Source organism: Micromys minutus, assembly GCF_963924665.1.
Source record: "Micromys minutus genome assembly, chromosome: 29".
NCBI classification, from domain to species: Eukaryota; Metazoa; Chordata; class Mammalia; order Rodentia; family Muridae; genus Micromys; species Micromys minutus.
Window position 1 is genome coordinate 27,755,706 of NC_137964.1, and position 23,503 is coordinate 27,779,208.

Sequence of the window (23,503 nt, forward strand, 5' to 3'; positions counted from 1 at the left end):
AAATAAAAATAAATAAATTAGAATCCCACCCAGCTTCCCCCCTGAAACGACCAATCTCCCCTGCCCCCACTCTGAGACAAGGTCTCACTTTGCAGCCCAGACTGGCCTAGAACCTGCCATGCTCAGCTTCCCAAGTGCTGAGTTTTCAGGTGTACACCCAGCATGCCAGACTATGCTTCTTTTGATGTAATCGAGGCAGCCGGAAACGAGCACCTGTTCATTCCTCAGTCATCCTGAAGGCCTACTGGCTTGTGATCTGGATAAAAGTAGGAGAGAAAAGTTGTCCATCACAGAAACTCCCCAAATGGGATCAGCAAGAGGCCTCTCTGGTAGGAGGGCTTGCTGCAAAGCCTGATGATTTAAACGAGTTTCATCCCTGAGACCCACGGAGAGGAAGGCCAGAGCCGACTCCTGAATGTTGTCCTCTGGACTCTGCACACACACATTATGTGTGTGCACACACGGTAAAAAATGAAATAAAAAATGAAAAAAAACCCCATCCAATAAGAGCAAAACCAAAAACTGAAGCCCCTTGTTCAGCGGTTCTCGACCTTCCTTACATTGTGACTTTTTAATAGAGTTCGTCATGTTGTAGTGACCCCTGACCATAGAATGATACCCTGGGCTACTTCATACCTGTAACTATGTAACGACAATGTAAACATCTGTGTTTTCTGATGGTCTCATGTGAGCCCCGTGAAAGGGCTGGTTTTGTTTCCTGGGGTGGGTGGGGTCTCGAGCTATAGGTTTGAGAATCACTACCCTAGCGGGTGGGGGAGGGGAGTCTGTAAGCTGTCAAGTGGTGGTGTGGGAGACACCTACCCTAACCCTCAGGATACTGGATGAAAAAAACGACCACACAGAACTGAGGGAGAAAAGACTTTTTTATTAATCTTTCTTTTATAAAAAAAAAAGTTTTTTTTGTTTTTTGTTTTGTTTGTTTTTGTATTTTTTTGTGTGTGTTTTGGTTTTTTGTGTTTTTTTTTTTTTTTTTTTGGTAAACCTCTTTCTGGCTCCCCTCCCCAACTCTGCCCTACCCTCCTCTTAAAAATATAAAATTGTTCAGCCCCAGATAACTAGAGTACAATAAATAAACAGTAGACACAAAAACATACTTTATTTGTTTCTTCTTTATACAAAATAAGGAAACTAGGAGCGTCCGACTTCCAAAAAAGTATAATACTGTTCGTCCTGATGGCCCAGCCTCCAGGCCCCGGGCAGGGAGAGGGATCCGTGGGCAAATGCCCAATGACTTGGCGCCCGGCTCAGGGTTAGAGCAGGGTGCGTGGGTTCGAATCCTGCCAGGCCCCTCAGACTCAGCGTTTGGGGGAGCAGGGAGTTGGGATCGGGAAGGCCGGGCCCTGACCCCGCAGCTTCCGAGACAAGCTGACCTTGAGCCACCAGGGGGCGCCAACTCGTAGGTGGATTTGTCTTCCAGCAAAGCCACCATTGACCGCGGTCCTCCTCATTTTTCTTCTCCGGCTGAGGCTTTTCTCATCTCTCTCTCTCTCCCTTTTCTCTCTCCCTCTCAACATCTTTCTTTTTCTCCTTCCTTCCTTCTTTCTTTTTAAAGAGAAAGTGAGAAAAAGGATATCACAATGCCTCGGCTCGCAGGGAGGGTAGTACCACCTTCTCTCCTTGTTCTCACCTCCCCTCTTAGTTCAAAGAGGTGATGGTGGGTGGGGGTCCGGAGGGCTTCTAGGGTGTACTTGGAATCTCGACCCTCCAGAATATTGACTTTGGTCCCGAGAAATTGCGCAGGCGCGTGCCGAAGCTCTGAGGGTGTGGTGATACGAGTTGCCTGGTGGGTGCGAACCCAAAGAGAGGACTCTTGAGGCTTACCCAGGCGGCGTCCCGGGCTTGGTGGCAGGGACAACTCGGTCCCTCGGCCTTACCATACGGCCGCTTCGTTGAGCTCTGGGTTGGGGTGCGACAGGGGTCCGCTGTAGCCGCTGGTGCCGCTCATGGGGAAGGGCGGGCTGGGCCCGCCGCTGAACACCTCTCCCGGCATGGGGTGCAGCGCGCCGGGCAAGCCCGGCTCAGGGCTAGGCGTGTCCGGGTGCGAGATCATGTCGGTGAACCTGGGGTTGTCCGAGCCGTGAGGCCCGGCTAGCGGTGGTTCCAGTGCGCCCAGAGGCGTCGAGCCAGGTCCCGATGCTGCTAGGAAGCTCGAGTCGGCCGGGGACTGAGCCTGCGACGGCGGACCGTGCGCGAAGAAATCGTAGTTGCCTCCTGGAGCGTAGTAGTCGCTTTGGTAGTCTGCGGGGAGGGACAAGGGATAAGAGATAGCGTGAGGACAGACTGCCAGAGCCGGCAGGGACCTAGGGGACCACGCGAAAAGGACTGGAGGACGTGAAGGCACCCAGATTGGGATCTTTCTTGGTGGAGATGTACGGAGGGCGCGGGAGAGAATACCACTGACCTTAGGTTAGACTGAGACATAGGTGGCTCTGAGAGGAAGCCTGGCACCCTGAGGATGGATGGAGACCAGGGAGGGCCACAAGTAAGGCTGAGAAGTAAGAGAGAGAAATACAGAAAGGCCGAGGGGTTGGGAGAGACCAGGGCGCCGAGCAGCGCCCTGAGGGACACAGGCAGCGAGGGCGGTGAGACTGAGGAATCGCTGGCTCCCAAACACACGGAGAGGAGAAGATAGCCGGTAGAGGCCAGAGGCGCAAAGCCAAGGGAAGTCTGAACGAGAGATGGAGATGAACGAGAGATCCGCAGCGACGCGGGGCTGGTGGGGAGGTTGTAGAGACTAGCCCCTGACGTGCCACCGTACTCTGAACAGCGAAGTCCACGCAGAGACGAAAGCGCAAGCACAGAAGAGGGAGACAAACAAGCCGCGGTGAGAGTGCAAGGTGAAAGAAAGACTGTGTGGGTAAGAAGACGGATGCGCTCAGAGAAAGTGAGACCGGGAGGACCAGGAATCGCTTTAGGCTGGGTGGGCTGCAAGACTCGGAAAGGAGCGCGGGGGACCAAGCGGCTGCTACAGCGCAAAGCATCAAAGAGGTTCAGACCGGGGTTGCGGCCCCAGCAGGAGAAGCAGGAGCCCGAAGCCGCCAGAGCCTCGCGGAGCGAGCCGGCAGGAGGTCTGGACCCCGGAGCGCAAAGAGCGCAGAGCGAGGGACAGCCTCAGTGTCTCCTCAGGCTCCTCCCCTAGCCTTGCCTAGAACTGAGAAAGCCAAGCTCAGTGACAGCAAGCCCCCACGCCCCAGGTCAGGACCACTTGCTGGTTTCTGGGGGTGTGTGGGTAGAGCCTCGTGGGTCTTGCTAGGACGCCCAGGATATTTTGAAGTATTTGGAGACAGAGACCTTTGGAAGACTTGACACGAATAACCGCACACCCCACAAATTCAGGGATGCAGGATTCATATGGTCAGGCGCTCAAACCACCACAAGAAATTGCTTCTGTGAGCACCCTCTGGCCTCCTCCTGGGTCACAGCTTCCTCCACCTCCAGATTGGCCCCTCTAAGATTGGGGCGCAGGACCCCACCAACAAGAGCGCCTAACAGCCTGTTGGACAACCCGCTTTGTAGAGCGGGGAAAACCGGAGACCCCGAGGCCAGGGTCTCTTCTGAAAACTTAACCCTTTGCTCAGTTCCGGGGTCCGAGTTCACAGGCCGGTTCCGAATGTCACCGTCACACTCTCTCCCCCCCCCCCCTTTTCTTTTCGGAAATCTTGAAACATCCAAATCGGGGTTGGGAGGAAGGTTGTCTGGAGACCTTTCTGGAGTGAAGGTAGTTTAGGTAACAGCGAACGGTCGCCAGCTACTTTTTGAAAAGCCTCAAATTCCAGTGTGGCCGAAAGCGAGGAAGGTTGAGAGAGACGAATTTGGAGGCCCTCAAAGGAACGGAAAGGAAGCGCGCTAAGCAGGGAAGGCCGCGGCCCTAGAGCCGTGCGCGCCGCCTCCGCCCATATGGCGGCCGGGCCGGAGGTAATTGGAACAAACGCTGTCTGAAAAGGGCACAAAAGCCGCAGCTGGGGCTTTGTCCGAGCTCCCACGGGGAGCCGCGGGCCCCGTCACCCGGCCCCTTTTTCGCCCGCTGACGGCCGCCGCTACCGGGATCTCCCAGTGCGGATTAGGCGGGGCTACCGGGCTGGGGGCTGGAGGTCCTGCGCCCCCATCCCGTTTTCAGAGGAAAAAGGGGGTTCTAGTGTTCTGTCCCCCACTCTATCCCGCAGGTCTGCAGGGTCAGTGCAGTGCAGGGTGGTCTAGTCTTCCAGAAACCTTGATTAACTACTCAGGTTGGGGCGGGGGGGAGATTCCAGGTTGGTAGCGCCCCCACTATCTCCGGGCTTCGTGTTGAGTTTTTTTTTTTTTTTTTTTTTTTTTTTTTTTTGGTACAGAGGACAAGCTAGGTGGAAAGATTAGACACCCTAGGACACGCCCATCACCGTACAGTTCCGGTTCCCCAATCAGCCCTCCCCCCCCATCACATTAAAATCCCCGTTTCACGTTTTGCCAGCAATTTTCGGGGGCCTCGGCCTGGTCTACAGATTAAAATTTTAGACTTCGGCATATGGAGGTCCGGCCTGTGGTCTTCTTACTTTCTCTATCCCGCTTTGGCTGGCTTTACCGCCTCTCCACCCCAGCATTGTTCCCGAACCCACTTTTTAAAGGGAATTGCTTTTTTTTTTTTTTTTTTTTTTTTTTTTGCCTCTGACACTGGGTTTGGAGCCCCCAAGCAGGCCAACAGCTCAGTGGCCTTGGCTAGGCACTCCCGATGGCTCCACAGATTGAAAAGGCTTGGGATCCAGAGAAATGCATCTCCCCACAGAGGCCTCTGAGACAGGGGAGGGTAGCCAGGCAGTCCCTTCCTTCCCCAGGGAACTAGTCACACCGAGGAGCTGGGAGGAAGATGGGGTGCTGGAACGGGACGTGAGTCCCAGGGAACAAGAGAAGGAAGGGGCTGAGGAAGCAGGGTTTAGTCTATTAACAACTTCCTCAGTGCAAAGTAGCCGGTCGCTCTCCTCAGACTCAAAGATCAGTCCGGAGCATCAGCCCCTCCCTCCCCACATCTAGACCAGTCCATTTGGAAGCCAGGGCGCCTGTCACAGAACAGAATTGCTTGCCTTTGAAGCAAGCTGCGAGCATGCAGGCTCCCTTCTCCCCCACTTCAAGCCGGCGGGGTTCCAGTCTTCCTCACGCTCACCAATGCTACAGGCCACGAACAGTGGAAGTTAGGCAGTGAGGCGGTGGAGAGAGAGGGTTGCTTGGCGTTTGCCAGCCCTGCCCCCACATGACCCGGGAAATGTGCCTCTCCTGAGGGGAGTGGAAAGTACCTGTATATGGCTGTCTGCAATCTTACCTCAAGCTGATTCACTTGTGTGTGTGTGTGTGTGTGTGTGTGTGTGTGTGAATGTGTGTGTGTCCATGGGTCCTGTGTGGGTGTGCGTACCTGTGGGTGAGTAGCCTGTGCTAATGAGTCTGTCTAGGAATGGCTTTGTGTATATCCTGCGTGGGTGGAAAAACAATAAGGGCTGCCCTACCGTGGCTCCAAACTCCAGGAAGCCCAGAAGAGCTGTGCGACGGGCAAGTAGCAAAGCGTCCCTAGGTGCCCCTTACCTCCGTAATAAGTGTATGGGGTAGACCCCAACATCTCAGACTCGTCCAAGCGGCCGCCCAGGGGACGCATGCGCCGCGGACTCCGGAAGAAGGCGTGTCTCCGGGCGCCCAGAGCGCTCAGCTGTTTCATGCGGCGTTCTTTGGACCTTCGGTTCTGAAACCACACCTGGGGCGAAGGAAAGGGCAGTGAGGGTGGTGTCAGGAATGTCCCCCCCTTCTCCTGCTGGGGCTGGTCCTGCTGGGTCCTAGCGCCTCGGGCACACCACAACTCCCCCCCAAGCGAAGGCTGGGCCGGATTAGCCCAGGAGGGGCGGAGAGGGGCTTCGGCGAACCAGCCAAGGGTGAAGGATTTTGTGGACCCGTGGGGTGATTCATAAAGACCCCGGCTTCCTGGTCCTCGGCTTGCCCGCGGCCAGACGGCTTTATAAAGGCCTCCTGCCCTGCCAGGACCTCGCCCCGCCACTGCGGAGCCAAGCTCCAGCCGATTGTCGCTTTGCCAGCGCCACGGCGTGAGGACATCTCCTTTTTCTGTGCTTGAAGAGGAAGGGGTCCTGGAGGCCAGAGAGGCTTAAGCCATTAGCTAGTTAGGGTGGGGTGAGGAGGTGAACGGAATTCAGAGAGGTCTGGCGACCTTGTTTTAAAAAATGACACCGCTAGGACTGAGGGACTGAATCGAATCTTTTGGCTAAAATTTTCCCGCCTCCAAAGGGTGCCCAGATGGTCTCCAACCTCGGGTGCACCACTGTCTTTACGCAAGGCGACGCTGCTCGACGGGAGGTACGCCCGCTGGTCTGGAGGGCTGGCCCATCGGTCGTACCTGAATGACCCTCATGTTGAGGCCGGTCTCCTGTGCCAGCTGTTCGCGGATGTGGCGCGTGGGTTTGGGCGTGGCTGCGAAGGCCGCCTTGAGCGTCTCCAGCTGCTTGGCCTTGATGGTGGTGCGTGGGCCGCGCCGTTTGGTGCCGGAGTTCTGTTCCTCATTCTCATTGTTAGCGGTCTCCTTGTCGGATGAGGTCGAGTTGTCGGTCTCTTTGGGGTCGTCCTGTAACGGATCCTGGAGGTCCGGGGACAAACTGCGGTCCGTACAAGATGACACTGCGGAATGGATGGATTGGGACAGGGCAGCAGCGTCAGCGCGATTTGTCTCCAATTCAGAAACCGGTCCCGGAAGGCCAGGCTCTTTGCCTTGGTCGCTGGGTTCCCTCCCAAATCAAGGAGCACCCCTCCCTCTGGACTCGGCGCCCGCTTACTCTCTTCAGCCCGGGTTTGGTTTGAAAGGACCTCCTCAAGCTCCCGGAAAATGGGGCACACCCTCTGAAGAACCCTTTCTTCAGGAATAGAAGTAAAGAAGGTCATACACACTGTTCCCTCTCATTCCACACCCCATCTCTCTTTCTTCTAAATAGGTCTGAGCCTGCCGGTCCTTCTAGAATTTGCCAGGACATTAACTTGACGCCGAAGGGAGACTTTTGTTGTTCTAAACTGGGTTGGTGAGGGCCCCAGAAGACTGGCCTGGCTCGGGTTTCCCCTGTAGAACCGGCTCCTGTCTCCCCATCCCCGAAGCCCCCTAGCAAATGAATTCCAGGCCGAAATTATACCAGACTAGCCTCAGCCCAGGGCAAGCACGGGTGAGCCAGCTGGTTGCTGCAGCCCGGTCGAGGGAAGCTGGGGAAGGGCAGAGGCAGCATACCTGAGTTGAGGCTTCCCTCCTTGAGGCTAGAAGAGCTTAAATAGTCGTCCTTGCATACAAACTTGTTCTCGTCGATCACGTAAAGTTCTTCTCCGGTGGACAGCTGCTTGTTGCACACCATGCAGGTGAAGCAGTTGAGGTGGAAGACTTTGCTCCGGGCTTTGCGCACCAGATCGCTGGGAGAGATACCTTGCGCACAGCCAGCGCACTTTGTGCCAAAGCGCCTGTGGATACAAGGCTCCTGTCAGTGTGAGGTGGGGACGTGGTACTGATATCCAGGTCCTCTTCAGCACTGACCTCTTCCATTCCCCTATGGCTTCCCAGAAATCCGTAATTTCTATATCTGTCCAGGGGAAGCCTAATTCTGGTTTCCTGAGTCAGGGCTTGTTTGGGGGCGAGGTGGTGTTCAGCCTTGAGTGTAGGTAAGGGTGTAGGGGGTCCCAAAATATCACCTTTTCCCTCGAGTCTCCACCAAATCTGCTTTAGTTGGTCTCAGGAACCTACAAAGGGTTTTATGCCCGTGGAGTAGGTTTTCAGTATTTTTAGCTGTGTCTCCTTGATTGGGGTGTGTGTGTGTGTCTCAGATGGGACCACCATGTCTCTGTCTGTCGTCTGCCTGCCTGCCTGTCTGTCTTTAGCATCAAGGTGGAAGATCTGAGCAGAAAGGCCAGAACCTTCCTCTTCCTTTCTAGTATTACCCTAGAGATCCACTAGACACCCCCGCCCCCCAGCCATCAGGAGCTGGGAACAGAAGGCTCTTGGAGGAGTGCATTCTGGAAACAGGAAGTCAGTTTACACACACACACACACACACACACACACACACACACACACACACACACAGCCCTGGCAGGCAGCAGAAGAGGGAGAACAGAAGCTAATCTTAAGTCTTGCCCAGCCAAGACCTGGGAATCACTCCAAAGCCCTCTTTCCCTTGCCTCTGAACAAATCCTTTTTCTTCCTTGGGCTCTGGAAGAAAGTACCCCCATGCACACACAATAGGTGGTGCAGAAGCTAAAGGAAGGGGTACAGTTTGTGTGGAGAGTAAGAAGAGGGCTCAGAACCCCGGGGGGAACCCCTTCATTTACTCACACCCATGTCTCCAAACAGAGGGAATTTGGGTGACATTGATGCAGTGAGGGCATTAGAAACCATAAGTCACTTTTGGCCTTATCCGGCAGCATAATTGGCTATATACACCTTATCAAAAATCATTAGGTGCTTTGCAAGCATGCCACATTAGGGGCGCCAGGGCCTCTGGGGCCGGGGAGTTTACACGTGTAAAGGCGAGGCTGACATTTTCTCCTATTCAAATTCCCAAGTGCCCGGCCACTGGGGCAGGCAGCTGCCTTTCTCCTCAGCCGAGCTAATCACGCCCCCTCAGTGCTTGGAATTCAGACTCACAAAGCCAGTCTGGGTGCCGGGTGGAGAGAGGCAAAAAGCTCGGCTACCAGAAAAATCCCCTCGTGTTTTTAGGCTTTCCCTTAGCATTTTCCATTTGGGGAAACTGAGGCCCACAGAGATACTGGGTCCTGGCCTGCCTGAGGGGCCATGTGGACATAGGAACGGAGATGAGACATCTCAGGACAGATCTGCTGGATCCCAGCTTTCACTTCTTGAGCGTCTTTCCAACTAGGGAGAAAATGAACCATAGGTGAGGTTGGGAGCTAGGGGAAGGTTCTCATCCCCCATCTCCAGAAGAACCCTTCTTAGCTAGGGTCCTTTGGGAGTGGGAAGTTTCTGTTTGTCCTCAGATTACCCTCTGGGTTTAGGATTTCTGCTTGGAACCAGACGCTTCCAGCTGCTCTGAACTCCTGGCTGCGCACCTTTGGGATCTGGGAAGGGGAGTCTTGAAGCTTCTGTCCTGGGGACTCAGGTGTGGGGAAGGGGCCCAGAGCAAGTTGCTGAGCTTCCGGCCTCTGCCATCTGGCCGATCTCTGCTGCTGCCCCGCAGACCCAAGGTGAGGCAGCCAAACAGCGTCCTCCTTCCTCACCTCAGCCTCAGCATCCCACAAGCAGAGGACAGGGCTTGAGGAGCGGAGAGGCCTATCTGCCCACCCACCCTCCAAGCTGGAGTGCGTCTCTTGGTCCCTTAATTTCCCAAAGAGCCAGGGTGGAGCTCGGGCGAGCCGGTGGTAGGCAGCGGGGCGCGGCAGGGCCTCTTACCTGAAGAAGTCGTTTTTACAGTACAGCTTGCCCTCCCGGGAGAAGCACTTCTCCGAGAGGTTGGTTTTGCACTCGCAGCATTGAACACATTTGATATGCCACGCGCGGTCCAGCACGTTCAGCAGAAAGCGGTCGAGGATGGGCCGCTCACAGCCGGCACAGTGCACCATCATAGCCGCGCGTCCCGGCGGCTCGGCCGCCTCGTCCTCTTTGGGGCCCCTGGGCCCTTAGGGCCTCTCGGTCCCCGCTGCTGTGGCTCTCAGCCTCCCTGGTCTGTGGGCTTCGGTAGGGGCGAGTCCGATACAGATCAACCAAGACTTCTCGGGGTCAGGTCCTCAGACGCTCTCCGGCCTGGCGCTGCACTGCCCAGAGTGGCGTGGAGGGCGGCGGCGGTCACAGCCTCATGTCACGGGTCGCGCCCGGGCGCTCGCTCCAGCTTTGAGCAGGTGTCCTCGGCGACTGCTGGCTTCGGCACTGGCGAGCTGCTTTCCGGGTTGGCGGAGGCGCCGGCACTTTCCCCCACTTTCAAGCAGTCCCGATCCTCATCTTTGTCTGGCCGCCGCCTAATTCGCGCATCCTTATTCAGATTTGGTGACGTGGTGCGGCACGTAGGGGGCCGGGCGGCCAATGGGCGCGCCGTGGCCATAGCAACCTCTTAAATTTATAGCATATCTAAATTGGCTACAGCGTTGCGGTCAGGACAGAGCAAAAAAAACAAGACATCAGTATTGCCGAGTATTTGCTAGTACCTGGTTCCCAAGCTAAGTAAGTATTTACCTTCTAGTTTGGGCCTGGAGGGGTGGGGGCGCGATCTGAAAACGAGGGTTCTTTTTCTCTCTCTCTCCACAAATATTTTTTGGGGGCAGAGTTCTAAGGCCTAGTCAGGGAGGACCTCCCACCAGGTTTGCTACCCTGGCAACCTGTAGAAGTTGCCCAGGCAGGGAGTGCGCCGTGGTCCCCTGGCTTCCGAACCCGCCCAGCTCCCTCTGGCTTTAGACCGCGGCTCGCTCGGGCTCTGAGCGAAGGAGTTGGGAGACCCTGCACTTCTCCCTGCCGTGGTTTCTTTTGTCAGTCACGGGGCTAGGGCCCAGCAGGGCTTTTCTCACGGAAAGACTGAAGGCGGGAAGCGCGGGTAATTACGTGCCTCCACCCTCCACCCCCCAGCCAGGTTGACTCAGGGATGTCACCTGGTCTGTTCTTGGAATCCCGAATGTCGTTTCTAAGTGCCCAGTTCACCGGGCACTGGAGGAGGTGTGGAGAAGTGGGTGGTCTTCCTGGGATGGGTGTTCGGGCAGGTAGAGAAGATGTGTCTGTCTGTCTGACTGTCCCTACCACATCGTCTATATTCCAGGCCAGGCTGGTGGGAACCGTGGCGAGTGGGTCACTCTGCAGAGCGAGGGAAGCTGGCCACGGCTGGGCGCCATAAATACTCCCGGGCCACCGAGATGCTCCCAAGTTCTGGCTCCCTCCTAGAGCCAAAGGCAGCCTCTCAGGTGTGTGGGAGCTTGCAGGCTATGCTGCTGAGGGGCGGCCTGGGCCTAGAAGGAAGAAGGGGTTCAGGCCTTGTTTCTGTGAGGCCAGCCAGGCCACTGCCTGCTTCGGGCAGAGGTAGGATGGGAGAATGTTTCTGGATATCTGCTTGCAGCCGAGAGGAGCGCTGATGGTGTGGGACTGGGGCCCAAGGGTTGGAGCCATAGAGGAGTTGTGCCAAGACTTGGCTGAGAATATTTGTTTGGGCATATTTACTGAGTTAGTTAGTAAACACCCACTGCTTGAAAATGATCACTTTGTTGCATTTATAGTGTGTTCACGATTAAATCCTGGGGCGTGGAGAGATTTTTGTCTTTTGTTTCTTTTTCTTTTTGTTTTTGGCGTGCAAATTTTCCTATTTATAATTTCCCGTGGTGTTGCTCGGGTTGTGTGTTAAAGTGTGCATTAAATTTTTTTTGTTGGTCTGTCTCTTTATGTGTCTGCTTATGAGAGTCGTGTGAGAGGAGAGGCTTGTTTGTGAAAGAGTACAGAACAAGCATGTGCTTACCCTGCGTGTGCTTATCCTGATATGGAAGGTATATTTTAATGTGTGTGTGTGTGTGTGTGTGTGTGTGTGTGTGTGTGTAAATATGTGTGTTCCTACTAGAGATCCTATGTGTAATGAAGTGAGGCCTGGACACAAAATTTCGTCGATGTGTGTGCCCCCCCCCCCGTGTGTGTGTGTGTGTGTGTGTGTGTACAGTACGTTTTTATTTACATGCCTCTTGTAGGAGAGGAAGAAATGTCTGTGTATCAGTCGTAGGGATTCTCTTTATGGATTAGGGGGAAAGACTTCAAGAGTCTCATCAGCTGAACCTTTGGGAAAGTGTTTCCCCATCTTGGGTAGCCTCTGTATGTGGGCCCATCACCTGGTCACTCCTTTGTCAGGGAAACTGGCACCTGCACTGTAGTAACCAGGACCAGGCTGGACCACACTTGTGCCTCCTAGGCCTGTGGACAGAGATTCCGGAAGCCTCCAAAAGAAGCTCTGTGGCAATACCCAGCCTGTTTGCCTGAGGAACGAGTGCTCCTTGATGCCCAACTGGATGCGGAAGGGCCCAGAGAAGACATAGGCTGCCCACTGAGCCGAGCCCACTGCCCTCCGCCTTTGTCTCTCGGAGGTTTCTCCTCGTCTCCCCATTCTCCTGGAGTGCTTCTCTCCTAAGCTCAGTAGCTCTCCTTTTCCTGTTACCCTGGCCCCTATCATCCTTCCTCTCCTCCTTTCTGGATTTCCCTCTCTCCGGTGGTGGCTTCCTTCTCCCTCTGCTTTTTTGTCAGATTTGGACTCTGGCACCCGTCAAAAACACTTCAAAGGCCGCTTTCATTATGCCTTGCTGCTGAGGCGTGTGGGGAAAACACACACCCTAATGCTTCACTCCTCCACTTTGGCACCCCCTACCACTCCCCCCATTTGTGGCCACACGCTCCCTCAAGCCACCAGAAGGAATCTCTGGTGCCTGGCCACTCCTGTGTCCCCAGCCAGAGTTCTCCCCACCCAGCCCTGGTTGAGTCTCAGAGACTCTTGGACAAACCCATCAGCCCACTTCTTTTGGAATGTCCCTGAATGTCAACGTGCAGTTCCACCCCAGCAAAGGACGGAACTGGAGTGGAGAGCAACTACCCTGGGGGTCCCCTAGCCTGGCTGTGGGTGGGCCACCTGGGGCTGAACCGATGGCTGTAGCACGTGAGGGTTGGTTGGGCTTATAGAAACCCCACAAGGGCTCAAAGGACTTGCCTTGTCACAGCCCTTCAGAGTCACCCGGGTGTTTCACCCATTCATATGGTCCACCCTCATTTACACCCCCCATGCCAGCCTGGCAGCCAGGGCAGCTTCCTCCACATCACCATAGCTCTCGGAAAAATAGCAGACCAGCTATTTTATATACTATCCCACTCCAACAGCACTGACAGATGGCCACCCGGCAGTGAAATTCCCTCCTATATGTAACTAATAAACGCTTGTGTCTTAACAGGGTGATGCGCCAAGACTCAATGTCACTTATACAAGATGTTGATGGAATTTACTATATAAAAAAAAATCTCCCTTCTAGAGTAAAGAGTATCAACATTACAGCTCGACAGACGGTACGGGGATAAATGAAACAGACAAAAGACAAACAAGATAATAATCTGTTTCCAATCACTTAAGCCCTGTAGAGTTAGTAAAATGTTGCTTGCATATTCTCCCTTGAGTTCGGTAATTAATTACTGGAGAAGAGACGCACACCTCCCGGCTGGAGTGGGAGTTTCAAGGCCCGGAGTGCTTGGGCGTGGGGGGGTGTCTTTCTCCCGGTCTCCAGATGGGGACACTGGACAGCAGTGGAGAAAGGAGGTGCCTCTTGAGCCATTCGAAAAGGACATTTTTCTTGTCGCGCCTTTTCTCCCCTCCCTCTCCCTCTGAGATTCTTCAGCTAACAAGAAAGGGGCCACCTCCAACTGCTTGGGTCCTTCTAGTCTTCTTAAGTCTCTGATCCATCAAAATGGCCTGGTTTACTTTTTATTTTAATTTTTTTGAGAAGGGGCAAGCTGGAGGTCCCGCCAGCGCAGGGGGCGGGGGCGGGGGGTGGGAGGGAGAATCCAGGAGGTTCGGCTCCTGCCCTTTTCTCCCGGAAGCATCTCAGGTGTCGCAGCAGCCGGTCCTCTCCCGACCTCGATCATTACCCCCCCATCATGTATCCTCATCTCCCCCCACTCCCCCACCAAGAGCCAGCGAAGCTTTAACATTAAACAAACGCAGCGAGCGCCTGGGAGCTGCGCTCTCGGCCGGGTCTGCGCGGCAGCGGCGGCGGCGTTACAAATTGTAAATTTAAATTGCTCTCTGGATTCATTACTTCCCCTCTTTGATTTCAGCCAGCCGTGAAAAATTATACTGGTGTACCACTGAGAAACTGCTTTGCCGCAAAGAGCCTGCGCCTAATCACTGGCTTTCTCCCTCCGACAAGAGTGTAATTATTTTGTTTTGGGTGTAAATATAGGCGGCCCCGCGCATAGACACTCAGCATCCCGTCGCGCACGGCCCGCCGCCCAGAGGCATGGGCCCGGGGTAGGAGCGGGCGTGGAGACCAGGCCGGAGCGAAGCGCCCGCCTGGTACTGGAGGACAACCCTGTCTCCAGTCTCTGCCTTAGGAGCCACGAACCTTGGGTTTCCAAGCCCAGCGGGGTGCTCTCCTGTGCTGTTCTGTGTGGGTCAAGGTCCAGGGTCAGGCCCAGAAGAATGAGGTGGAGTGCGAATGGCTGAGAATTCTTGGGTTCCCGCAAGACCCGCAGACCTGAATGGAGTCCGGAGCCCAGGTCCAAGTAGGGACCGAGTCCTGGAGTAAGAGGGAAGCGGGTGCCGACTTGGGAAGGCCGAAGTGCTCTCCTAGCGCAACACTGTGGACTACTGGGTTTTCAGAGCATCTTTGCAGGCCACCGGGTTCTTCTGTACCATGAACACTTCACTTCGGAATGAACTGGGTTTTAAACTGTGCAGGAGGCCGGGGAGGGGGCGTCACGGGACATTTCCAAACCGGCAGGGATTTCATCCTCACCCCCTCTTCCGTTCATTCTCCTTTCTGGGGAGAGCCCTCCGAGGGTTGGGAGATAACACCAGTAAGGCCGTTTCCGGAGACATAGCGGAGAGATGCTAAGTCTGAAAAACATCTGGTCCAATATCTGAGCCTTACAGATCTGAACCTACTGCCCAGACTGTTGGGCAGTGGGATGGGGTGGTGGGGGCGACAAAGAGGGAAAGAGGAACAGGACGGCAGCAGCCCTGGGTTACCAGATAGTGAAAGACACCTGGGAAGTTCAGCACTGTTTTGGTTATGCTAAGGCCCCATGGTCCAGAGATACCAAGTACGCAGGGCAGGGAGTTACCTCCCTCCTTACCTTCCTCAGAGGACCCACCCTTAAGCTCTTGGGACCCCACCACCACCAGCAGGCTCATCCTTGGGTTGTAAGACAGTGGTTCACAGGGCAGAGTTTAGGCTCCACCGAAGCCAAAGCCTGGCTCGATCCCTCTCAGCACGAAGGGGACTTGGAAGAGATCAGACGACGCTCCCCCTCCCCACTTGTAAGCCAACTGACATTTTGCTTAGAGGGGAAACCCCCCTCACTTAAGGTCGTCCTTGAATTCCGGGTTGCTGGTTTCCACTACCCTCCAGGGTTGAGAGCTGAGCGCAGCAGAGAATCTTGTTCTTCTATTATCCAGGGAACGGGGCTGGATGCTGCTTGGTGGGGCCCAACCCCAAGTCTGGGACCCCCCTGGTTGCATAGCACGTAGAATCATCCACGGGGCCTGGGAGTGGCTTCTCTGAAGTCCAAAGAGGGCAGTTGGCCTGCTTTACTCCTTCAAATGAAGAGTCCCTGGCACACCTAGGATGCTTTTGAGTTTTGGTTTTGGTACTCATTTGTTCTCTCCCTCCCGCCCTCCCTCCCCGCCTCCCCCCCCTCTCTCCCCACCCCTCCACTTCCTACCTTCTTTTTGTTAACCTAATTTGGGTAGCTTTAGAATTGGCCCGACTTTGGCAGCTCTGGGTGTGAGTGCGCGAGTGTGTGCACGTGTGTGTGCGTGCGTGTGTGTGTCTCTGTGTGTGTGTGTGTGCTTGCGCGCGCGCACGCGTGTGTGTATTTCTCAGTTGCTAATGATTGTGTGTTGATAGAGTAATGCGGTGGCCTCATTAGCCTTTGTTTAGAAGGTGTTAAAAGGGAGATCCGTCTCAGAAAGCGGCGGTTTACACAGCAGCGTGGCTGAACCCCGAGCCACACAGCGGGCAGGGGCGAGGCGGACCCGCGCCCATCCTCTAGGGAGGGGGAGGGGGCGGGAGGCGACTCCAGCTCCGGCCTCCCGAGGCGGGTGTGTTTACCCCCCGCTGAGCGCCCTCGACTCGGTGGGGACCCCAGCGGGGGACAGCGCTGGCTCCAAAACTCCTGGGAGCTGCTCTGCGGGGCTCCGTGGTCTTTCCCAGGTTTCTTGGTCAGGATGTGTGTGAGGGTGTGGGGTTGGGGGTTGGCAGAATGCTGTTTCAAAATAAGAGGAAAAACGAAGATTTTTTTTTTTTTTTTGAGGGTCGGGATGCGGTGATTTATTTTAAAGGCGACTACAGACTAGTTGGGTGCGATACGGAGTCTCTGGGTTGGTGTGTTCTAGCAATCTCAAGTTCATGCCAAAGACACCCCAAGCTTTAAGGGGTCGTCGGGGAATCTCTCCCCCATCTCCCCCAACTTGTTCTCAGATGTCCTTTGGGCCCTTAATTTTGAAAGTTTTTCTCACCTATCCATTTTTCCTAAGGCTTCACTGGGAACGAATTTGGGAGGCTAAACCTGTATCTAGCTGGCCTACTTCCGCATAGCATAGCAGGTGTAACTTTGTTGACCCGGGACTAGAGGGGTGCCCGCTCTTGTTTGTGTTGGTGTCCGAACGTGGAGGATTCAGAGACTAGGTCTCCTCCGAAGTTGGCATTTTTTACTCTATCCCTCTGCGAAAAGCTAGGTTTGTGGCTGAGTCGATTTGAGAAAAAAAAAAAATCCCTTTTTATCCTGGGTCATACGAAAGGACCTGGGGGAAAATTTTTCAGTAGGCTCAGTGGGTGACCTTGTTGAACTCGGAATTAGACCCCCCCTTTGCCGATGAAAGGGAGAAAGAACACTGTCATATTCTTGCGAGGGAGATGGATTGGCGCTCATCGTGAGACTATTCAATCGAATTTTTCTTTATTTGTGGAGGTGCATGCATGTGTGTGTGCGCGGGGCGGGGCGGGGTGAGGCTTTCTCTTCTTTCTGGGTCTTTCCATTCTGGTTTTCTCTTCCTTGGCTTTGACATTGCTTATCTTGGGGTGAGACTCAGCGAGTCTGGGTACCCTAGTTTGGAAAACATGTACCTGCCTGGAGTCGGAAATTGTAATCCTCACCTGTATGTGTGTCTCCTGTTTATTTTTCTTCATTTTTTCCCCCTTTTGTCTAGGCATTGTCAAGAGACAGGCTGAAGGAGGCTATAGAACGAATTGAAAACCCAAGCTGAACTCTTGTGGGACACTCAGAACCTCTAATTTCCTCTCTAATCTGTTTTGTAGTTAGAAGCGAGATTGAGCGGGAAACCAAGTTAAAAGCAGTTCACTAGCTGCTGTGGGATCAAATTCGGAGGACACGGGAATACTGGAAAGCCTATAGCTCGCTCTCCCGTCTCTTCTTCCCCCTCCCTTTCTCCCTCTCGTTCTCTCTTTGTCTCCCCTGCAGGTCTGTCGGCGGAGGCAGGGGTGTGCCAGTGGTGGCAGCCGGGCTCTGTACGGACGTGGGAGTTGGGAACCAGACAAAGACACGAGCTGTCCGCGGTGCTGAAGCCGCGCAGAAGGGCTCCTGTAACCGCCCTGCTCTCTCAGAACTTCCTGCCTTCTGATCCCATCTTTGCTCCGGGTCTCCCGTGTTCATTTCACTTTTGGGAGGGCTTCTTCTTTGAATCGAAGTCTTTAATGGGGGGGGTCTGTCTATTTGTCTGTCTGTTTGTCTATCTATTCATCCATCCATCCATCCATCCATCCATCCATCCATCCATCCATCCATCCATCTTGAAGAGCAAACCAGCTGGTTAAAAGCAATTTCTTCTTTCCACAGGACACAAGAAAGGTTTCTTTTAATTACACTCACAATAGTTCCAAGCAGTTCATCACCCTCTCTACTCCCAGCAAAGAAGTGGAAGTGTGTATTTAAGACAATAAAACCCAAACACAAGGAATACCAGGAATCTGCCCTTGCATTTATTCTGGGGAAGAGGCAGAGGGTTGCGTTTTAAAATGCCAACTTGGGGACACATCTTCATGGGCAGGGAAATATGAGAGCTAGAGAAACTTTGTGTGAAGGGGTGCAGACCTAGACTCCTACCCTGTGAAGAAGTGGGGCTTATGAGGGCAGAAGGGTGGGAGAATAAACCAATCTAAAACTTTCAGACATGCTAAGGCTTGCTGCCAAACACTTCAGAATTTTTTAAAATTATTATTTCTTTAATTTTAATGCTTATTGGTGTTTTTTTCTGCATGTATGTCTGTATAGGGTGTTAGAAGCCCCAGAGCTGTGGTTACAGACAGGTGTGAGCCATCATGTGGGTGCTGGGAATTGGACCAGGGTCCTCTGGAAGAGAAGACAGCTGCTGAGCCATCTCTGCAGCCTCCCTCTTCAGAGTTATTAAGGGGACCATTCTTATGGAAAATTTGGACGCAAAAGGATTAGCCAGTGCTTCATTTTCCAGACATTTTTTTTAGGTGTCATACAGGTATTTGGCACGGCACATGAATAGGCAACCAGTTCTCTATATGTGTCAACATGTCTGAATATGTTTGTGTAGGGGAAGTTGAACCCCTCCCCCCAGCCTATTCCATCCTGGGGACCAAGCACTTTTGCCAGTGCATAGGATCTGAATATTTGCCCTCTGTTGTTTCAGAGAATCACCACCACCCCAGGCACCCTGGTGACCCCCTCCATCTGCTCTCCACAGTACCTCCAAGTCTCCTTATTGTGGGTGTCAATTAGGTCCATGGATTCACTTCACAGGGAGTGAGGTTCAGAAGGACCTGAACTCTCAAAGTAGAACAGTTTGCAACAAAGACTGCATTGTGACTCGGGACAAATAGAACTTCAATTCTTCTAGACCCTGGCTGTTATCTTCTTATTCCAATCCCAGAGGCTTTGTCATTAAGACCACCGAACACCAAAGAATACACAACCTTGTGGTGTCAGGACAGTTGCCCTTGACCTTGGCTGGCTAAGAATAAAAAAAAAAACAAGGGTATAGTTATAGTGTGTGTGTATGAGTGTGTCTGTCTGTGTGTATATGTGTATGTGTGAATGTGTGTAATGTGTGTGAGTGTGTGTATTGTATGTGTGAGTGTGTATAATGTGTGTGTGTATATATGTATGTATGTGTGAATTTGTGTAATGTGTGTATGTAATGTGTGTGTGTGTGTGTGTGTGAGAGAGAGAGAGAGAGAGAGAGAGAGTGTGTGTGTGTGTGTATGTGTGTGATTTCCTGGTCTTTACTGTAGCTTGAAGAGAGGTAGATGTTGATCTTGTTCCCATGTTACCCCAAGGACACCGAGTCCTAGAGATGCTGATGAATGTTACAGTTACACAACCAAGCTCTGTGCTTGTTACCCTGCCCACGAATGTGCTTCGAGAACTTGTGTTTTCTTGGGGACCTCACCGAGTGCTTATGATGCTATTTCTTCATTTAGCATAGTCTCTTTGGCTTTCTGGACCATGTGGGCTGTGGGCTGTGGTCTGGACTTCTGAAGTTGGTGTAGCTAAGTACTAACTTTGGAAACAAGACACAAATGTGGCGAGAAGCCAGTCACATCTCCCCTGCCAGGCTTGGGTGGGTGTTTGACAGGTTGGGATGAGCAATCTCTTAGAGCTCCAGCTTAGATCATCTTTATTCCTTCTTTCTCTCCTGTCTTGGCTCCAGTGCATCAGCAAGTTGGGTTCATTGTGTCCCCAGACCATTTCCCATTCACCCCCTTCCCTTTCCTGTCATGCTGGTTCCAGCCAGCACCACCCAGCCTGTTTTATGGTAGTAGCCTTCTAACTGGACTCTCTTAACTCCCCTTCTCTCTCTTCTATTCTCTATACCATGTCTGAGGTTATATTTTAGAACCATACATTAAAGCTTGTCATTCTGCCTCTGACCCTCCAACAACTCCTCACTGCATCTCGAATAAAATCCATACTTCCCACCCTGCTGTGCGGGGCCTTTTGTGAAGGCTCCTGCCTCTCACTCTTAACATGCCCCCCTTGCCTTCTCTGTACCAGCCACATCAGCTCCCCTGCTGTGTCTCACACAGACTAGTTTTCTCACCTCAGGACCTTCTCACTTGGCTGGCCCCTTCTGCCCTCAAATCCTTGCAGGGTTGGCCCTGCCTTTGTCATTCAGCTCAACCCAATCCATCCATCCATCCAGTCTCCCCCATCAGTTTATTAGAGCTGGTCTACCCCCAACCACTTCCTACCTATCTGTTCCACATATATATGGATATATATATCCTCTTGTTATATTTGGCTGCATATTGTCTAGCTTCCTTATAATACTCATTCCACGATGCCAGGGTGAGGTTGTCTTGTTGATTGTTGGGTTTCCTATGCTTGACTCAGTACCTGCAGCACAGCTGCTCAACACACACTTGTTGACTGGATGTATAATAAATAAATGAAACTCGCAGACAGGGGCTAAGAGCTCCAGAAAGCGAGAAGGTATGGATGGGCGGATCTGAGAAGGGACCCATTTTCTTGGGTCTGTGAGCTGACTGTGTGGGATCCCAGGTTGGGAAAGGGATTATCCCAAGAGGATGTTCACCAGACAGGGGATCAGAAGAGATGAGATCCAAGCATCTGTGACTTAGTTTTGTTTTGTTTTTTTTTTTTTTAACTCGTTAGGGTTGGGGTTCTCAAATCTTTTTTTTTTTTTTTTTTTTTTTTTTTTTTTTTTTTGCTTATAGGTAAGAGCATGATAACGGGAAAAACTACCCTCAAGGAAAACATGGACATTAGACACTTTAGAGCAGGGGTTCTCAACCTGTGGGTCGAGACCCACCGGGGTTTGCACATCAGATATCCTGCATATCAGATATCTCCATTGTGGTTCATAACCATAGCAATGAAATCATTTTATGGTTGGGGGAGGTCACCACAAGATGAGGAACTGCATTAAAGAGTCCTAGCATTAGGAAGGTTGAGAACGCCTCCTTTAGTGGAAGGCTTCTGCGCTCAGTTTTTATTAGCTGGGTACAGGATATAGGTTCAGACTTAGAATCCATGTCCTGGTTACAGGACTCTGGGGCTCTTGGCCCATCCCCGTGACTTAGGTGAGCCCCTTAGTCTTCCTGTACTTTGGGTTCTGCATCTGTGGGATGGAGACAGAGTGGGCACTAGGCTCTGTGCTGTGCCTCAGTATCTCTACAGCCTTAAGTAGGAACGGAGAAGGGAGTTAGAGTACCAGGGGAGCAGGCAGAGGGAGGAAAACAGGAGGCTCAGGTTTAATGTCCGGGTCTCCCTTGTTCCTCCATGTCTTTTATTTGTGGAGGGTGAGGAGAAGCTCAGTGGTGGCCGGTGGCTGTGGGGAGGAATCTGTCCCCTCATCTGTCCAATGGGACAGAAATTGTGGCTGTCTCGCAGGGTTGTGTGGGAGCCTTGGGGAGGTCAGAACTGGAAAGCTCCACGCGTGCCAGATGGATTGCTTTGCGTGTTCTGTCAGTATGCATGAGTGTGCACACACGTGTGGATGTATGTTCATGTATGTGGAGGCCAAGCATCAGTGAGTCATGTTCTGCCTTATTTGTTGATTTATTTTGAGACAGGATCTTCTGTTGAAGCCGGAGCTCGCCAATTCCACTAGAGCGTCTGGTCAGCAGCCACCAGGAATTATCTGTATCTGCCGGGACGCGCACTGATGCCTTGAATTATTTATTTATTTATTTATTTATCTATTTATTTATTTTTACACGAGTGTTGGGAATGCAACTCAGATCCTCGTCCTCACACATCAAGCAGTTTCCTAACTGAACTGTCTCCCAGCTCTTGGAGTTTCTGGATCTGTTCAGGAGCTGCCTTTCTTCTCTGGAAAGAGAAGCTGAACCGGTACACGTGGATTCACTCTGTTGAGCCTGGAAGAGATGAAAGAGGAGAAAGGCTGCCTGTTTTCAGGGTCATTCCTCATGAGCTATGTGTGTGTACCATTAAGTCTTGCTTGGACCCAGAGCTGAGGATGACCTAACTGGGGTTTCCTTTGGCTCAAATATGGCCAATGTTGTTCCACAGAGCACCCTCTTATGACAAAATAAAAATGTCTACAAGGATGTGTCTTCATCTCTTGTCTGTTGTCCAGAACAAACCATGGTGATGCAGGGCCCCAACCATGAGGATGGCTGGATATGGGGGCGTGGCTTATGCAAGGCTAATGAGGTGCATGCTAAGCACAAGCACCTACTGTGTGCAAAGGGCTGTTCTAGAGGCGGCAGATGTTGCTATAGCACAAGCACCTACTGTGTGCAAAGGGCTGTTTTAGAGGTGGCAGATGTTGCTATCAATGGCCACCGTATCCTGTATCCCAGCTGCTTGGAGCCTGACAAGAGGACCCAGCCACACCAGCATGAATTTCCACACATTAGCCACATGTCATCCTGCTTCCTTTTTGACATTGCTTGTTTTGCTAAGATGTCCCACTATGTAGCTCAGGCTGTCCCTAAGCTTGATATGTAGCTGAGGATGAGCTTGAACTTCTGATTCTCCTTCTTCACACTCCTGGGTGCTGGGATTACAGTCACAAGCCGCATGCCTGGTTTATGGAATTCTGGACATCAAAGTCAAGTCTTGGTGTACGCTGGACTCTCTCTCTCTCTCTCTCTCTCTCTCTCTCCTCTCTCTCCACCCACCCTCAGCTCTTATTACAATTTTCTAATTTTATAACTTTACCTTTTTGACAGTTCTGGGATCAGTTCTGCATGTTACCCATACTGGAAAAGTGTCTGTCACTGAGCCTCAAGCTCAGCTTTCTATAGGTCACTGTGGGTATCAGGAGAGGAAGAGATCTAGACTCCTCGCCCTGACTCCTCCCTCCACAAGCTCCAACCTGCCCAGCTCCTTATTTACATCCCCTTGATGCTCCCTGTATGGAAAGTAGGCTAAACCTAGTGGCTTTAGCCAGGTGCTAAATCTCCCCAAGGCTCACATTGTTTAGAAACCAAGGGGAGAAAAGAAACCATAGCAATAAAAGAAACTCCTAACTCCACGTCGATGAGGGTGGATCCTACAGTGCTGGCACCAAGTGAGTGTCCCTTTAGTGATGGATGACAAATGCCAAGACTGAATAAAGAATAATAAATGCACCAGAGGCATTTGGAGTCAATGTCTTGTCTTCACGGAGCAGAAACATTGACAACTTATGCACTGGGATCAAGCCCTTAGGAATAAAAAACAAACAAACAAACAAAACAAAACCAAAAACAAGAAACCTGAGGATGCCAGTCCTTCAGTGTGAGGAGAGATTACCCCTGAGCCCTGGACCAAGTGTCTGTACTGAACCTGGGGTGGTAGAGGCCAGGTTCCATCCATTGAGGTCAGAGCACTGAAGGATTATCTGGGTAGAGGACAGGTTCACTGACTGCCTCTTCCACTTTCCTGGGAGCCAGTGGGAAGCCCCCAGGTCACCTACACGATATCCATTTGTCACTCTGCTTCTATTTTATTGTTAAAAAAAAACACACTTTTTCTTTCTGGTCTCACTGTGTAAGCCTCAGCTAGCCTCGAACTCACAGATATCCTCCTGTTTCTGTCCCCGGGTACTGGGATTAAAGGCATGAGCTACCAAACCTGGCTTGTTTTAAAAAATACAATGTTTATTTATTTTATTTTGTGTGTCTGAATGTTTCCCTGTTGTATTTATGTGTACTGTGAGCATGCCTAGTGCCCCAGCAAGCCAGAAGACGGCACGGGATCCCCTGAAACTGGAGTAACTGATGGTGTGAGCCTTGTTGTACATGCTGGAGACTGAACCCGGATCCTCTCCAGGAGCAACAAATGCTGTTAACC

The 23,503-nt window shown here is 52.4% G+C and overlaps 1 protein-coding gene across 1 annotated transcript; it reads right to left on the reverse strand.

The window, feature by feature from the left end:
- Positions 1 to 1,891: 1,891 nt before the first annotated feature.
- On the reverse strand, positions 1,892 to 9,597 carry LHX5 (LIM homeobox 5; the record flags this gene model as incomplete). Its single annotated transcript, XM_080941465.1, has 5 exons — positions 1,892 to 2,259; positions 5,569 to 5,734; positions 6,386 to 6,663; positions 7,259 to 7,482; positions 9,425 to 9,597. The coding sequence occupies 5 exons, from the start codon at positions 9,595 to 9,597 to the stop codon at positions 1,892 to 1,894; spliced, it is 1,209 nt and encodes a 402-aa protein (XP_080797591.1).
- Between the last annotated feature and the right edge of the window lie 13,906 nt (positions 9,598 to 23,503).